This window comes from Sitophilus oryzae, unplaced genomic scaffold (genome assembly GCF_002938485.1).
Source record: "Sitophilus oryzae breed Bouriz unplaced genomic scaffold, Soryzae_2.0 scaffold_1297_pilon_pilon, whole genome shotgun sequence".
NCBI classification, from domain to species: Eukaryota; Metazoa; Arthropoda; class Insecta; order Coleoptera; family Curculionidae; genus Sitophilus; species Sitophilus oryzae.
In genome coordinates, this window is record NW_022145945.1 from 1968204 (window position 1) to 1986562 (window position 18359).

General features: G+C 32.8%; 2 protein-coding genes across 5 annotated transcripts in view; one reads left to right on the plus strand and one right to left on the minus strand.

Annotated features, from left to right (window-relative positions):
- The first annotated feature begins 338 nt into the window (after positions 1–338).
- LOC115874538 (cytochrome P450 CYP12A2-like) lies at positions 339–9420 on the plus strand. 3 transcript variants are annotated; one of them, XM_030889709.1, is made up of 6 exons: positions 339–592; positions 3927–4127; positions 4176–4431; positions 5390–5602; positions 7542–7648; positions 8485–9420. In XM_030889709.1, exons 1-6 carry the CDS (start codon positions 430–432, stop codon positions 9291–9293), a joined length of 1749 nt encoding a protein of 582 aa, XP_030745569.1. In that variant the 5' UTR covers positions 339–429; the 3' UTR covers positions 9294–9420. The 3 variants fall into 3 exon arrangements, with proteins under 3 accessions (XP_030745569.1, XP_030745570.1, XP_030745571.1); XM_030889710.1 differs by having other exon boundaries at positions 4194–4431; XM_030889711.1 differs by having other exon boundaries at positions 3960–4127.
- A 2437-nt stretch (positions 9421–11857) lies between these two features.
- The window catches only part of LOC115874539 (ets DNA-binding protein pokkuri), a 36538-nt gene continuing 30036 nt past the window's right edge, over positions 11858–18359 (minus strand). For both annotated transcript variants that reach the window (XM_030889713.1, XM_030889712.1), the window contains exons 3-7: positions 15732–15900; positions 15424–15640; positions 14267–14563; positions 13907–14156; positions 11858–13687 (exon numbers count right to left, since the gene is read on the minus strand). In XM_030889713.1, the coding sequence (XP_030745573.1) occupies positions 13261–13687; positions 13907–14156; positions 14267–14563; positions 15424–15640; positions 15732–15900 (1360 nt within the window). In that variant the 3' untranslated portion in view covers positions 11858–13260. The remainder of the gene's footprint in view (positions 13688–13906; positions 14157–14266; positions 14564–15423; positions 15641–15731; positions 15901–18359) is intronic.

Here is an 18359-nt window from a genome sequence, read left to right on the forward strand (position 1 = left end):
AAATTTTATTTAAATTGTATAAATATATAATATCGAAGTGTTAGTTATTTATTCTTTTAATATAAAATGAATTATGAGATTTTAGTTTATCATATTGTGGTAAAAATATACATGGGAGTCATAATAAACCTTACTACTATACAAATACATGTTTAATAAAGAAATAAATAATTTTTATTGGATACTGTGTCAATATTTTTAAAATATAACTTAAATGCGTACGATATTCTTGCAATTTTCTAATTAAAAACTATTTTACCTTATATAAAAATATTTAAAATACCAACAAATCTCAGAAACCAGCTTATATGCACGTCATATTGGCCATGAATTCAAATTTAAACCAACCGCCATTTTGGCACATCCGGTGACGCTTCTAAAGTCAACCGTCGCAGCTTGAAGCAAAAATAATTTGGATTTTGCGAAAAAATGCGCCAGTTTTCGATTAATGGGGCTAGAAGTGTTATAAAAATCCTGCAAATTAACCGGGTAAATTATGCTACGGAAGCGAAAGCCGCTGAAGCCCCCCCGACAGCCGCAGTTGTGGATGATATTCCGCCAACACCCGTTATAATCGACGTAAAAAAAGCAGGTGAGTAACTATAACTTACTTACCCTTAATTTTTTAATTATAATATTATTACTAAGTTTAACGCTTTAATTTTTGTAATTAAACAAGAATCATTATCAATCAATATTATTGATTTTTGTTGGTGTTGTTTAGAGGCAAAAGATGGCGCAACAGTCGGTGGAAAATTATTTGAATTTATTGAAATGAACGTAGAATTATTAGTTTTCCAGATATTCCGCTTCGAAAATCCCTGAATTTTCTCTCCCAAGATAGATTTCATAAGCATTGTATCATTGTATCAGTGATTGATAGGACAAATTGTTTTGTAACTCGGCTAAAATTTAATATTTTTTAACGATTCAAAGTTGATTCATAAGCATTGGCGTAACTACAGGGGTGCCGGGGGTGCCCCCCCCCCCCCATCTACTGCTGGGCACCCCCCAGGGAAATCCTGACTTATGACTCTTGGCTACGTATTAATTTTTATTTGCTTGTGATGCAGTAAAAAAGACGTTTTCTAATTTTGTTTAGTTGATATTATTTTGTTGTGTTCAAAAATGTGTTAATTTTTATTTTTTTAGAAAATTTGTAGGTATTTAAGTAATCTACGGGATCACGGTTTGATAACCAAGTATATGAAATTTATTGATAGAGAAATTCATGTGAACGTTTTATTCAAAAAATGTGCTTTTTAAAATTATTTTTCATTTTAAAAAAACAAAAGCCCTAGGCCTCCCCCCTGACCTCAACCCCGGGCCCCCCAGGATAAATTGATAAATTGATAAATACGCGAATGTTCATAAGGTAGAATCAACAGCTATTACATTTTGTATCTTGTTTGAATTTTGTCATATGAAGACTTGAAGTAAATAATGCTCTAAGTGCCAAAATCAATATTTTGAGATAAACAACATTTTTTGTTATATAACCAATGTATAAGAACGGAGGGTGGCTCTGTTGAGATTTTTTCTTAATACAGTTAAATAGCCGTGGCACTTAGCGATTTATATATGTTGTTGGTTCTGGAACTTAGAACATTTTACAAATAAAACATTGCAAATCGTTTTTTTGGCACTTATTATTAACATTATTTACTTCAAGTCTTCATATTTTATGATAATAAAAAAAGCCGGGCAAACATTCCTTATCCCAAAAATTTCCAGATTTTTACAAACTTGTTCATATTTTCACTAATAATAGCTTATATGTCAAGATTTTTTGATTAAAGACACTCTAAGAAAAACTGTTAAAAAAATCTTGACAGATGAGCTCTTATTAATGAAAATACGACTTTTTTTTAAAAAATGAAGTTTTTTAAAAATCTGGAAATTTGTGGGTTAAGGAATGTTTGCCCGGCCAAAGTTTTTTATCATAGGAGCTACAGATGCCCGACGCGACGCACTTTTGCAGGACGCTATACAGAGTGGTCCGAACTGGATTCCGGAAACTTCGGCAGCGTGTTCTGCAGATAAAAGTAAGTCAAAAAGTTTGTATAAATGTATGTCTTAAAATGTTTAATTTCGGAGATACAGGGTGTGGAAGTTTAATTTTTATTTCGATTTTTTCCAAATAATTTCTGAAGTAACGTGAATATTTTGATAAAAATTAGTGTCTGGGAGTTTTTTGACATGAGAAATTTGATTTAGATGTCAATATAACTCCTGCTTGTAGAGGGCGCCACCTACATATTTTTTAACTGGTTTGAAGAGTAATAACTTTTCGTCCGAACCTGTATTGAGTGAAAAAATATACATTTAATATACGTGATTTTCTACGTCAAAAAGGTATCTTGGTTAAAAGGGCTACGAGTAATAGTTCTCGAGATATTTGTAGTCGAAATTATCAATACCTGTCTTCATAAACATATAAATTAAACATCCTGACTAAATATATAGTTATTAGACTGAAATCATAAATTTGAAATGTTTTTGTGCCAAAAGTTCAACAGAAACTGTTTTATCAACAATTTTTCGAAAAAAATTTATGATTAATTTAAATAAATAAAAAGTTCAGTCAAATAATATATATCTACTCAACATTTTATTTTTGTCAATAATGACATGTATTGACTATTTCCATTTTAAATATCTTGAGAACGGTTGCTCGTAGCAATTTACCAACATTTTTAACGTAAAAAATCACGGAAATGTATATTTTTTCACTCAGTAGTTTTATACAGGAAGGGACGAAAAGTTATTACTCTTCAAAGCAGTTAAAACCTTTGAATAAAAAGACTAAGGAAGGAGCATAATGCTATCCATGTATTCATGCATGGTGGGCGGAAAAAGCGCCATAAAAGCACTCTAGGGTGGGGATCCTTGACAGTTCTGTTTGACGATTCATTTGACACATTTGAATTTGATTTGAAATTTTGTGGATTTGTCAGTCTTTACGGAGCTTATTTTATGTTATTTATTATTTATTCTACTACTGATAGTTGTATAAAGGTAGTAAATCTAGATGGAAATTGTGGCAGAACTTAAATTAACAGTGACACTATCGCGATTTATCGAAAAAGATTCTAAAATAGTTGGTTGTGTAGCGTGCGGTAGATCTCGGCAAAAATTTAGTGAAATAATGGAACAACTTTTCGCTAGTAAGTGACTATATAATATACATACGTGTAGTAAACCGATCATTTATGAAATTCACTTAAATTAAATAAATTATATATTTTTCTTGCATTTTTGCTTTTATTTATTACTTGTCAAAGATTTAGATGTCAAAGAATTTAGATACGTTAATTTGACTTACCTGCTTCAGTAGCGTATCGGATGTTTGTGTTAATAAATACTTATTATAACTTATCTATTTTTATTAGAATTATATATTTTTATAACAATTTTAATAACTACCAACATTTATTCACAACGTAAAATAAAACAACAAATTATTGAGTGTACCCCACGTCTACCCTATATCATAGTTTTACATTTTTTAAATAAAATTAGAACGACACTGATAAACCGGAATTTAAGTCGGCCATATTTGAGGCCTATCGCGGTGTACCTAAGATTTTTGATATGCTCTTTCCTTAGTCTTCTTATTCAAAGGTTAAAACACATGTAGTTGGCCCCCTACAAATAGGAGTCATATTGACATCAAAATCAAATTTCTCAAGTCAAAAAACTCCTAGACCCCAATTTTCATCTAAATATTGACATTACTTCAGGAATTTTTTGCAATAAAATGAAAATTCTGCACCCTGTATCTCCAAAACTAAGCATTTTAGGACATAATATATTTATACGAACTTTTTTAGTTATTTTTATCTGCAGAATATGCTGCCGAAGTTTCCGGAATACAGTTCGGACCACCCTGTATCTAGTCTGTAAAATTTGATATTAAATTATAGTGGAAACTAAACCGATACCAAAAATTAAATTAGCCGCAGTCGATGCCATTTCAATCCCAAAAAACATCAGTTCGTTCGACGCTGTTCCTGGACCGAACACTTTGAGAATAATCTCAAAAATGTGGACCTACGTACCGTCTCTCAGCACTGAATTCACTGCAGGCGCCTTGTTCCAAGTCATGAATTTAGGCAAGTTTTTTGGTGAGTTTTTTTACCCGACATCTGATACTTTTTCAAACGAAATAAAAGAGGAATATGGTCTTTTAGGCAACCTGCTAAGCTGGGGAGGCAACACGCGGTTTTTCCAGAAGTTTTTCAATGTTTATGGTCCGGTGGTACGTCTTCACGGACCCTTTGGTGGGGATGTGGTACTGTTGTCCCGGCCGGAACACGCTAGTCTAGTGTTTAAGAATGAGGGGAAGCAGCCTGTGAGGGCCTGTCTGGATTCCGTGGAGAAGTACAGGTTGGAGCATAGGAGGTTGAGACAGGCTGGGCCATTTTTAATGTAAGTACTTTTATGATATTTTTTGTTTTGGTTTGGTTACCTGAAATGTTTGGTTTGGCTCTGTATTATAATAACCAGGGTTCGGAAAACTACATAAACTACATTACATGTAGTTAATGTAGTTTATGTAGAGGGTGTAGTTTATGTAACATATGTATGTAACTTTCAAATGTCAAAGGTTTGAGGTGAGGTTATAATAAGTTGAAGCTTGAGAAAACATATAATGTATTTAAGAAAACAGAAGAAATATGGCTTTAAATATAACCATTCACATCATATTATTTAGACTCCTCATACAAAGCAAAATTATTTATAATATCAATAGTAGTTTATTAACGTAGTTTTCATGTAGTTAATGAACGGGAAAAAACGTAGTTTTTGAAGAAAAACTACACGTAGTTAATCAGGTAAACTACGTCTTAATTAACTACTTCCGAACCCTGATAATAACACATGTTCGAGCAAGCCGGCAACGCCGGGAAGATATTGTCAAGGTGTATGTGGCGCCATCTGTCGGAGAAGCGAGTAACTAAAACGTGTATTGCTGGTTGCCTACATTGTGAAGAAATCTGAAGACATTTTGTTGAGGCGCCATCTCTTATTCAAGTCGACAAGTACGCGCATAAAGCAATAGAATTTACTGGTAGATGGCAGAAAAGTATCGAAAATTACAGAAGGTTCGAGAAACAGTCAGCAGGGGTATATAAAGGCCCGCGCTCGGCGGTTGGACAGTTTGAAGTTTGAATATACCGCGTTTGGAAATTATGAATCGGACAATTTGGTGAAGGAATTTTATAAAGTTTTTATTTTTTATTTTCTTAAGAAAATAACATTCTTTATTTTGCAGTTTTAGACTGACCATTTGATAGCTCAAAAAGAGTAATTTTTAGGCGTAGTTCCGTGACAATTTGTGTTTGTTGGTTGTGAAATTGTGTAATTTTTCAATTATTATTTTCAGGTCTGGTTCGGCTTGGGAAAAAATCCACGAATCACTGGAACAGCCTTTGAAATCGTCCGTGGATAAATATTTCAAAACCATCGACAATATTTGCGATCAATTCGTGGAAAGAACACTGGCAATTCGGAATTTGCAAGACGAAATGCCGAAAACTTTCAAAGACGAAATTTTGAAATGGTGTCTGGAGTGCATGTGTGCAGTGACACTCAACAGGTAAAATATATAATATGTAATTATTAATCGATTTATAATTGATACTGAGGGTCATAGAATAACTAACTGAAAGAAATGAAAACTCCTATGTTAAAGCCTGGAAACACGCGCTCGACGCGATCCAAGCGGGCTACTGGTAGAACTAAAAGTTCGCGCCATATTTTTAAATGGACCTTTACTGCCAGTTCATAAGTTTTTTACTTATATTTGGTAATTTCAATCTAGATTATGAACTTATTTGTAACAAAACATTTTACAAAATAAAAATAATGTATTTTGATACAAATAAATTAATAATCTAGGTTGAAATTATCCCTGAAATTAGAATAAAACACGAAAAATTTGTAACTTGATTATTTTATTATAACATTGTTAATAAAATTACATATAACACATTCAACACTATACAAGTATATATAAAAGTTATCAGAATTTATACAATCAGTTATAAGTAATTATAAAAAAGGTTATAAATTATAAATAAATAATTCATTATATAAAAGACATATAGTTACCGTGAATATAATTTGGTATAACTTTAATCTCAACTTTAATGACCTATTCAAATAGAAACATCTTACAATTCACATTATATAATACACAAAGCCAAGGGACAAAATTGTTATTAAATCTATTCTCGATGACTCGAAGCATTTTTTTTTCAAATAAAACAGGACATATAGGGCTTATAAATAATACAAGGGTATAGAAAATATATAAATAAGTAAATACAAATATATTTTCAACCTAATGATTAATGATTATACTCGTTTAAATAAATAAATGATCTTTTTAAAATTACTTGTTTGTCTTTGCAAATTTGTATATTTAATATTTATCTAAAAGCGTACACTTACATAAATTACTGCACAACCTTTAAAATTAAGCTTTTAATATGTTATACAAATTCTTGATTCGATATAAATACACTTAAATAAAACTTTAAAATTAATGATCTTCCAAATTTCTGAGACAGCCATTTTGTTGAAAGAATTTGTTTTGATTATGAGAAATTTCATAAAAATTATCACAGGGATTAATTAATCTTATATATTAAACTACTTGGCTTTTAAATTTCACAATCCTATCGTCCAAAATACTCTAAATTCGCAAAAATCCGTAAAATATTCCCATAAAAACAAATCACAATTCACTTCCACTTCACAGAAACTGACAGACATTGCCAAATATGGAATGACGTTTATTTTCAATTTATTTTACTGATCTAACTGATCCGGGTCACTTAGAAATTAAATTTTTATTAAATTATTTAATTATAATTGTTTCTGGCGAAAGCAACTTCATATCAATGTTTATTCATAGGGTAACAAAGCACATCACTGTTAAATTATCAACATTTTATATAAATATTTATATTTTTCAACTACTCGAACTACTCCAATTACTCCACAGAGAATCAAACGAATTGTTAATTAAACTCTGTGGATGACGTGATAAAATCATGATGAAATTAAAGTCCCTAGATGAATATCTAGGGACTTTAGATGAAATTTCTACGCAGCGCCATCTATCCCTCTACTGGCAGAAACTCCGCCGTGTTTCCAAATTTCAAATGGCAGTTTCATCCGCCTGCTGAGGGTAGTGGCGTGCATAAGAAAGAAGACCAATGTGGAAGAAGGAGATAGAATATAGAAGTATCGCGTGATTTAATTTCGTCGGTGTCTACCGCTTTCTTGCTCAGTGATGCCAAATTTGAGATTTTCCCCCAATTTAGAGTAAAAATAGTTACATTGAGCGTGTTCAGGGACGGTCAACGGCTGAGTGACTGAGTAAGCGACTTCCCTGAACGGTCTATTTTTACACACTAAAACTTAATGAATTACTTATGCTATTTTTGCCTAATCCGCGTTGATTAACAGTGCACGCCACTGATTCATGCATAAAATACTTTCTAAGATCTGTATTTCTATATATTTAGAAAATTTGGTTTTCTTGATCCAACTGGCTTAAGTCCCACTTCTGATCCAGGCAGAATTCTGGATAGCGTCAACTGTGCCACAGATGCCATAAGAAAATGCGAATTCGGTAATAAAATTTGAATTTTCTAACCATTGAATAAAATAAACTAAGGAAGGAGCCATTTTGAATAAGTTTTAGTAATTTTTGTTAGCCTTTCTGGCCAGTTTAAATTATGCCAGTTGCACTTTTTCGTGTTTATTTTTTTTACTATTTTTTGTTTATTTTATAATAATTGGTTAAGCAGGTCGTAAACAAATAAATTATGGAATTTGTTAACTTTGTTAATGTTTTTATTCTTGAATTTTCGAATTTATTACTATTCTTGTTAAAAGTAATTAGGATACCTTATTTTTACTTAGTTGTTTCAGAAGCTATCTGTATTTTTATTTCCCCCATACACACATATACAGTGTCTACGGATTGTCTTGATGAAAACGAAACTATATTACCATATGCGTTTTGATTTTTAGGAAATTACACCATATTTTCATGTTTTTCTAAGTTTTCTCTATATATGGAAATTTAGAAAAGTGTAAATGTAATTAAAAATGCAAGACAAAATTTTTATGAAAAGTGCATTTTTCTCAAAATGTAAATAAAAAAGTTTTACTTTTGTAAAGACAATCCGGGGACATACTCTATATTTTTACTAGAATTATATTCTTTTCGCAATTTTAATAACTAATAATATTTATTGATTCAACGTAAAGTAAGAAAAAACTCTAAAGTAAAAGAAATACAAATTTTACCACGATAAAACCGGAATTTCAGTCAGCCATATTGAAACACTATCGCGGTCTCTCCAAGTTTGTAGATATATTACTTCTTCCTTAATCTTTTTTATTCACTGAATCTAACATCTAATCCTGTATTTTCCACAAACCCTTAACCCTATTTTCCAGGCTTCCACATTTGGAAATTCATCGACACTCCATCCTGGCGCTCGTTGGTGAAGAACTGCGATTCCATCGACTCAATTCTGAGCAAATACGTGGAAAGGGCTCAATCAGCGCTCAGAGAGAAAAAAGACCTGAAACCGCACATCAACGATTTTTCTATGATCGATCGTTTGTTATTGAACGAGGATATTTTGATAGAAGACGCCATGACAGTTCTTTTGGACATGTTCATTATCGGAGCGAATGCTACAGCCCATTCGGTGGCTTTTCTTTTATATCACCTGTCAAAATCGCCGAAATGTCAGAAAAAAGTCCAGGAAGAGATTGCCAGACTGCCTCAGAGGGAGTTAAGTGCTGCTGATTTGAAGAAAATGACTTATTTGCAAGCTTGTATCAAAGAGAGTCTTCGTCTAGCTCCACCAATTCCGATATTGAACAGAATTCTAGCTGAAAACACCGTGATCCATAAGTATTTCATTCCCAAAGGAACCTACGTGCTTATAGCAGCACATTTGGCTAGTTTGAGGGAGGAATACTTTGAAGATGCTCACAAGTTCCGTCCTGAACGCTGGTTGTCTCAAGAAGTAGGTGTTTTGGCTAAGGAATTGCAAGAATTTGCAACAATGCCTTTTGGACATGGTCCCAGATCGTGTCAAGCCAGGGAATTGGCTGAGACTGAAGTCGCTTTGCTCACTGTGAAGTTGCTGAAGAAGTTTAATGTTGAGTACAATTATGGGGAGGTGTCCAGTTCGAATTTGATGCTGGCCAGTCCGACAAAACCCTTGAATTTTACGTTCTTCGATAGACAATAATTATTAATACAGAGTTACAATTATTTTCAAGATGATATGTTCAACTTTAGTATTTTCCTGTTTCTTGAATTTGTTCTATGTTTATTCTTAGCGTGTTTTTTAATATAATAATTTCTATTGGATCACTTTTCATTGTATTACTTTTTAGATATATCTTTGAATATAATATTTTTTGCTGCCCTGTAGATTCCTTTAAAACTCTAGCAACGAAAACACCTTGAAAATTAGCATTTCATGTAAATCATCACTATTTTGTGTAAAAATACGGATTTATTTTACTTACATCTTTATAGTAAATATTTAGAATCACTTATAGCAAACACCTATATTGATATAGCCATGTGGGAAAGGATATATTTTTCCATTTTGTCTAAGGTTTTACAACGATTATTTTTAAGAGGTGTGAATGCATTAAAAATAGTCTCAAATCATGTAGGAAAATACTGAGGTTATTATTCTTTATTATATTTGTCATTCGGCTTGACTTACTTCCGTTAAAAGGTTTGTGTTGTACAATGCTGAATAACAAAAACATTATCTAAAATAGCAAACAAATATAATAATTTAAGTGACTTAAAGAATTTCACACGCGTATAACAAATATAAATATAATAAAATTAGAAGTGTTAATAATGCATTAATCTTTTAACATATTAGGCAAAGGAAATAAAGACCTCCTACACACCAAGGGATCGAAGGTAACGAAAAAGCAAACGATTTAGCTAGAAAATGCGAACACTCCACTTAGTGGACCAGAACCGTTCTGTTTCCCAAATAGAAACCAACTTAAAGTGAAACTCACCAAGATTTACTTGATTCTAAAATTTAGAATCTAGCTTTTACTTCATTCTAAACTAAATAGTTTAGGTTAAATATTTTACTTGATTTTAAAGTTTAGAATCAAGCAAAACTTGATCTAAAAGACTCTATTACTAAGTAGAACTTGATTCTGAACAAAAATAAAGACATTTTCATGACTATAAACCTTTATGCCAGGTACCTACTAAGTAAAAGCTTTTAGAATCAAGTTTTACTTGATGCTAAAACGCCCAAGTAGGAACCAACTTAAAGCGGAATCATCAAGTTTTACTTGATTCTAAAATTTAGAATCTAGCTTTTACTTGATTCTAAACTAAATAGTTTAGCTTAAATTTTTTACTTGACTTTAAAGTTTAGAATCAAACAAAACTTGATCTAAAAGGCTATATTACTAAGTAGAACTTGATTCTAAACAAAAATAGACATTTTCATGACTATAAACCTTTATGCCAGATTCCTACTTAGTAAAATCTTTTATAATTAAGTTTTACTTGATGCTAAAACGCCTCAAGTGGGAACCAACTTAAGTCGGAACTCTCCAAGTTTTACTGAATAGTTAAGCTTAAATTTTTTACTTCATTTTAATGTTTAGAATCAAGCAAAACTTGATCTAAAAGGCTCTATTAGTAAGTAGAACTTGATTCTAAACAAAAATAAATACATTTTCATGACTATATAAACCTTTATACCTACTAAGTAAAAGCTTTTTGAATCAAGTTTTACTTGATGCTAAAACGCCCAAGTGGGACCCAACTTAAAGCGGATCTCACCAAGTTTTACTTGATTCTAAAATTTAGAATCTAGTTTTTACTTGATTCTAAACTAAATATTTTTTCTTGATGTTTAGAATCAGGCAAAACTTGTTCTAAAAGGCTCTATTACTAAGTAGAACTTGATTTTAAACAAAAATAAAGACATTTTCATGACTATAAACCTTTATGCCAGGTACCTACTAAGTAAAAATTTCTAAAATCATCATAGCATCAAGTTTTACTTGATGCTAAAACTTAGAATCAAGTTTTACTTGATGCTAAAATATAGAATCTAGTTTTATTTGATTCTAATGTTTTTAGCTTATAATACACTTTTAAACTAAAATTATTCTTTTTTTATTTTATTACACAATGGTGAAACGTTTTGTAATAACCAAAGGCGATAACTTATTTTTTGATATTCAGGGTGATGTGATCCTGATGTCACAAATAAATAAAACAACTTAAATATACTGAAGAAATTACTTTATTTTAAATTCACCTATAACAAATCTATGTACAATTCATAATAAAAGACCCTGCTCTTTATTATCTATAATTTCTTTTTTTATCATAGTATATTGTCAAAAAATTTTTGTCTTTCAACTCCAAATATTTTTATCTACAAATAAAGTTCCGTCAGTGTAAATATAACAATATTAATTCTTTCGTCTCTTATTTCAATCACACTTAAATTGAGTCATATGTTTAGAGATCACAGGAGCAAGAGCTGGAAATCAGCCACAAATTCTTAAATTTTACATTATATAAAAATGATTTTTCTTATATTTTTTTCTTCTAAAACACTCTTTTTTTAAAGCCACAACATTTCTTTTTTTTGTAAATTGGAATGTGTTTATTTTACATATATTTTTTATGTTAAGTGTATAAAAATATTCATTCACAAGTCAAAAATAATTCGGCAGTTTTAAAATACATTTTTCGTTGATATAATATAATTTTTTGACCAGTAAATTCGTTGTTGCGTTTGTATTTTTTTGTGGAGTTTTAAAAACATTCCAGTCCTACTTTTTGTACCTTCATTTTTTTAAATATTATTGTCGTTGTATATAGATTTAAAGAAAAAACTAGATCATCTGTTTAACTTAATCAATAAGATAAAACGTAGTAGATGATCTGTTTTAAACCAAAAAAAAATGATAATTCTCTATATTTAAAGCTGCCAATGTTGCACATAGGATAATAAAACGTCAGAAGAAAGATCACATATACTTGAAATTAACAACAAAGAAGTTAAAACCAATAGCAAATAAACTATTAATGTGTTGAAATGGATTCTCCAGTTGACATCAAGAACAAATGGTATTAAACTAAAATTTTTAACCAAACTTGATTCAAGAAGTTCTAGAATCAAGTAAAATTTATTTCTAAATTTTTAGAATCAAGCAAAATTTGATTCTAATTTTTTAGAATCAAGTAAAACTTGATTCTAAATTTTTTTTCTTATTAGTACCCAACAGAAATGTTGAAGAGTCAAGAAAAATTGACATTATTTATTTTTTAGAATCAAGTAAAACTTGATTCTAAACAAAAATAAACTACTTTTCTTCAGTTTAAATCTTCATGCCTGGTACCTATTAAGTAAAATATTTTAGAATAAAGTTTTACTTCAGACTAAAATTTCGAATCCAGTCTAAAATTTAGAGTCTAGGTTTTGCTTAATTCTAAATTAAATATTTTACTTTACTATAAAGTTTAGAATCAAGCAAAACTTGATTACAAAAGGTCCTATTATGAAGGAAAATTTGATTCTAAAGGTCTCTGACAATCAAGATTATATGAAATCTATACCAGGAAAAAAATGGGTTTAGACTCAAGTAAAATACTTGGTTCTAGACTTTAGAATCAAGTAAAACGTTGTTTTGAGACTTCTTACTTCATAACTACACGTTTAGAATAGTTTTTTAATACTGTTTTTAATGAAAATCAAAGTTGAAGAAAACATTATTTCATTATTACAGCAATTGATTTTAAATTATTTTATGTTAAGAGAAGATATTAATTACTTTCACTGAAAATTGCATAATGTGAATCAATATAGGTTTTGACGCTTTCACAACCCTATTGCACAAAACTGTTAAATCAAAAAGAAAAAACAAATATAACTTACTATATTTTGGCACATATTTAAAAACCGTTTTCAATTGCACAAGTTCTACAATCATTCTTAATTCTATGATTCCTTATTGTCCATATTATTTACACTCTCCCTTTCAAATTAACAATCACTATATATAACATATATATCTCTTCTCTATTGGCACTTTTTGAGTCTTACTTTAGAATAAGTAAAAAAAATAAACTACTACGCGAAAATTAACGTAAAAAACTTTTCTTGGACCTTTTTTGATTGAATTTTTCACCCAAAAAAACAACTAATGACTCGGCCCTGTGATGGGCGGATCAGGCGAACAAACGATGTTCACGTGGTGTCTGCTGTTACTGCTTAAATCCGTTGCTCCCCCCTTCATGGTTAAATCGGTGGGTGTCTCATGATCGTGTCGGTAGTCCACGCGCCTGCGCTCATCGCTCTTCGCCTCGTGTGGCGCCGTCGTGTTGGATTGCTGACCCAAAGCCGCCATGTTGGATTTCTGGACTTCGGTCAGCTTCAAGTGAGGTGGAAGGGCTGCCAGATCGTGTTGGGAGGGTTGTTCTTTGCTCTGTTGGTCCATTGGCTCGGGTTTGATAGTTATTTGTGGTATCATTTGGATTTGGGTAGGAGCTTTCGTTGTTGGGGACATCTGCTGTCTCAGGAGGGAGATGTTTTTGATGTTTTTTAGTTCGCTAGGGTTGCGCAAAAATCTGCAAAAAGAAAAAAATGTGTTATTCTCTGTAATACTTTTTTCTAGATTATTTGTACAGGGTGTCCCGTTTTTGTGTCTTATACTGGGTTTCTCGCATTTTTTAGGTGATAGGGGGAGATATACTTCTTGAAACTTTAAGTATTTTTTGCTGTCTAAGCAGTTTTTTAAGTTAATAATGAAATATTTATAAAAGAAGCTAATATTTTTCTATACTTACTGGTAACAATGGCGTTCTCCTTGTACTTTTCGTAGAATGTTCACTCTGTAGTAGTACCTCAGAGCTCTGGACATTTTGTCGTAGTTCATGGATAGGTGGTTCTTTTGGATGCCCCATAACTTGGCCAGTCCTGCTGGATCTACGATCTTGAATACGCCGGTGTCTCTGTTTTTCCAGGCGATGTAGTTGGTGTATCTTTGAGCTGGATCATTGAGAAGTTGTTGAAGAAAATCCCAAAGGAGTCTTCCATCTGGAAGAAAAGTTATTTTTAAGTTTAAAATGCATACTTTATTGGCACAACATAAACTTAGTACCTCAAAGCCTTGCTAAATCTAAAATTGCTTTTAATTAATGACTTACTTGTATTGGGTTCTGATCCATCGTTGCTAGCAAAGAACTCCCTTTTGTATAAACCGGGACTTCCCACATTCTCCATCTGTTTGGGACTTCTCGGCGTCAAAAAAGGCATCTGTGGTATGTTCATGTAGCTTGGAGTATTTGGGGGACTGCCCATGTACCCGTTTTTCGACTCTATGAACTTGTCATCTTCGTCGCTGTCGCTGGGATTCGAACCCGAACCGTTAGAACTGCTACCGCCATTCGTGCTGAAGATGGAATGGCCGAAGCTCATTGGCGTATCGGGGTGGTTTGGACTGCCTGGAAATAGAGAAAAAAGGAAATTAAAGCTTGCTAGAGTACTGAGAACAGTCCTGTGCTAGAGTACTACAAGTACTGAGAAGTGTCCTAACAAAAAGAAAACCGGAATCATCAAAACAAGAGAGTGCAACTACCTTACTTGATTAAAGCTCATGTGAGTGTGAGTTATCTGCTGATGATGCTAATATAGTTAGCGAAAAAGCGTGTATATGTAGCGTGTGTATGCGTAGTGGTATATGAATTATTGCTTTATTATAATTCAATAGTTTTTAAATTAGGCATCAATGACTAATAAAGAATACAAGGACACGTAACGCCCATATACGAGCTGCAGCAGAATTTGTGGTGTTAGACGCCATTATTTTGGTGGTAACGAATGAGTCATCGGCTGGTCATCAGCGATAATTTTAGCGATTTTTAGTAATTGGTGTGTAGTGAACTTTGTATAAACTTTATTAAAATGCTGATTAGTTGTTCAGCTTTCAAGTGTAAAACCCGCAGCGATAAGAAAGAGCCAGGAGTTACGTTTTATAGGAAAATAAACAGTCCAGTCCACATTTTAGGCGTTTTTCTTATCGAATTCGATAATTTACCTTTTAATTTTGTACCTTTTGTTAACATTTTAATACGTTTTTTCGTAATTAATTAGTATGATACCACCGCATACACTATAGGCGTAGCCAAAATATTTATCAAAAATACAAATATCTCTTCAAGCGGCTATGTTAAGAAAAATATGTGCTACGGCACTGTTTGGTGGTATAGTAACAATTTGGTCGGAGGTGTTATTCGTCCTTATATTCCTTAGTCATTGTTAGGCATCCTAGGCATAACTTCTTTTAGTAAGTTTTGCTAATTACCTGATTGGCTGTCCAGCGAAGGGGCGGGACTGAGAGTGACAGAATTGCTCTGAGCCATCAAATGAGCCGCCAGACTGGCCGTATGATTGTTGTGGTAGTCTGAGGCGCTTTGTGACGTGATCACGTTCCAACTGGCCGACGAAGGCTGTGACGTGTGAGGTGACAGGGGGTACGGGTGTCTTGAGGTGGGTGTAATAGGGCTATTGGGTAACATTCTCTGAAATAAACGAAATTTATTAATTATTATCAGAGTTAGGTATATTAAATTAAGCTTCATTTAGCCTCAAAAATAAATTTCGTTGACTTACCATATTGTTTGCTTCTCGTACTAGGATTTGAAGAACGTTGTGCAAAACGTCGCCAGATCCGGGTGCTCTTTCTGATAAATCCGTTCGCGTAAGAAGGCACATTGCTTTACCGTTCATTTGGAACATTTCCATGTCGATGGGTTGCAAGTCAAACTCACGTTCGGCCCATCTGAAAATTAAGAAAAAGGAAATTAATAAAATTATTTTCAACGATATTATTTTTTAAATTATTTCAATTAGTTTCCAAAAAATAGTATACTATTACAATCGTATTCTATTACGTCTATTACAATCCACAACTAGTGATGTGCAAAATTGTTATTTTTAGATAACAGTTGAAACTGTTATAGTTATTTATAAAAAACAGCTTAAAATAACAGCTTAAAAATAACAGGTTTCTTTATTTTATTGCTAAATATCTGAAAGAGTATGAGGCGGTCACCGCCAGGCGTATTAACGCAGTCGCAAGTTGCAACAATGACGTGCTCGGTGGTAGTATTTCCAGGGTGTCAAAACATTTCTAAATATCGATTGTTATCTAAAGTACCTCTCTAAAAACGGTGGTTGATTACAAATAAACGCTGTTTACAAATTGCTATATAAAAAAGCCAAAATTCCGCCTCTCGTCTATACCTATACATTCCGATCTACCTACGCCCTGTCCCTCGATCCGCGTAGATCCTGAATTGCGTAGCAGTGTACAGGGGTTGCGGTCAAAAAATAGCAATATAAGAAAATGTGTAGTATATTCTTCATAAGTAAACAAACTACACACTAGAGTTCGAATTAATTTTACACGTAAACTAGCGTGTACCCGCGACTTCGTTCGCGTCGTATTAATAATTTGTAATGGTGATGATAGAGCAAAGCAAGACTTCCCATTAACATACAAACTGGATAAAATTTTGTCACATTTGCCAAAAATAAGCTTTAAACGTCGAACAGTTTAAGAAGAATCGTAGTTAATCAATTACTCAACTTTTTGGAACACCCTGTATGATTTTTTAAAAAATTTCAAAATATGTAAAAAAACAAAATAAATTATGCGTGTCCAAGCGTTTTCCCCAAAGACTAACCGTTTTTTAAATAACAAATATTGTAATACCGTATGATCGAAAAAAAAACGGCGTCCAGTTGACTTGGAAATGACGATCGATGACATTTCCCATATAATTTTACATATAAAATGACAGCGATCTTCATTTCATAGCCATCGCTGACGCCGTTTTTATTCGATCATACGGTATTTGAGGGTCGTTTTCACCCTCTTGGAATTTGAGATTCGAGAAACCCCTCCTTATCGAACCTCAACCCCACAGTCAATCCGTTTGCCAAAAATCAGCTTTAAACATCAAGCAGTTTAAGCAGAATCGTGATTACTCAATGGTCACATTTTATGAAACACCCTGTATAAATTTATAAAAAATCTTAAAACATGTAAAACAACAAAATAAAATATACGTGTTTAAGAGTTTTTCCGAAAAACTCACCGGTTTTTAAATAAAAAATATTCTAATATTTGAGGGTGGTTTCACCCCCTTAGAATTCGAGTTTCGAAACATCCCTTCTTATCGAACCTCTACACCCTAAAGTCAATCCGTTTTCCAAAAAATCAGCTTTTTACTCAAGGGCTTTAAGCAGGATCGTGATTAATCAATGACCAGATTTTTCAAAACACCCTGTATACATTTTTAAAAAATCTTAAAATATTATTCTGAAAATTTTTCAGAATTAATAAATACCTAAATATTGAAACTTAATAAGTAAGTACTGAAACATAATGCGCCATAATATCTCGACCTCCGCCCGTTATGCTCGTAACAGGTTGAAAAACAATGTATCTAAAACAACTGATGCGTTATTCTCCAACATGTTTCGAACCTCCAACGACAATCGACCGATGCAGCAGCGTTACTTTCCCACTCCGATTATCTCGACCGCCGCTCTGTTATGCTCGTAACAGGTTAAAAAACAACGGATCTAAAATGACTGCTTCTCCAACCCTTTGCGAGCCTCCATCGACAATCGACCGATGCAGCAGCGTTCCTTTCCCACTCCTGTTATCTCGACCACCAAGCGTTATGCCCGCAACTGTTTCAAATCTTCTATCCGCACTGGCATGCTTCTTATCAAATTATCAACGTTGTCTTGGGGTATGTTTTCCCATTCTGCTAATGCTGCATGAATAAGCTGTGCGAAATTTCCTGGATTGTTTCGACGAGCTCTAACCCTTCTTTTGTGTTCGATAGGGTTTAGATCTGGTAAATAGACAGGCCAGTCCAAAACTATGACACCTTCCGTTTTAAGACATTCTCTAGTCACTCTGCTGGTATGGGGAGGTGCACTATCGTGCACGAAGTTAAAATTATCCCGAATTGTAGCTCTCCAAAGACTAACGATTGGTTCTAGCACCAAATCAACATATCTCCGACCGGTTAAAATTTGTTGAAGTGGTAACAATGAAGTTTTTACTCCCAGTATAATACCTCCCCAGAACATTACACTTCCTCCTTTATATCTTGGTACAGATTTGGCAGCCTGAAATCTCGCTCGTCTTCCTGGAGCTCTGAGAACCCGAATTCGATGGTTATTTGATCTTAGGCCAATTCTGGTCTCATCCGAAAAAAG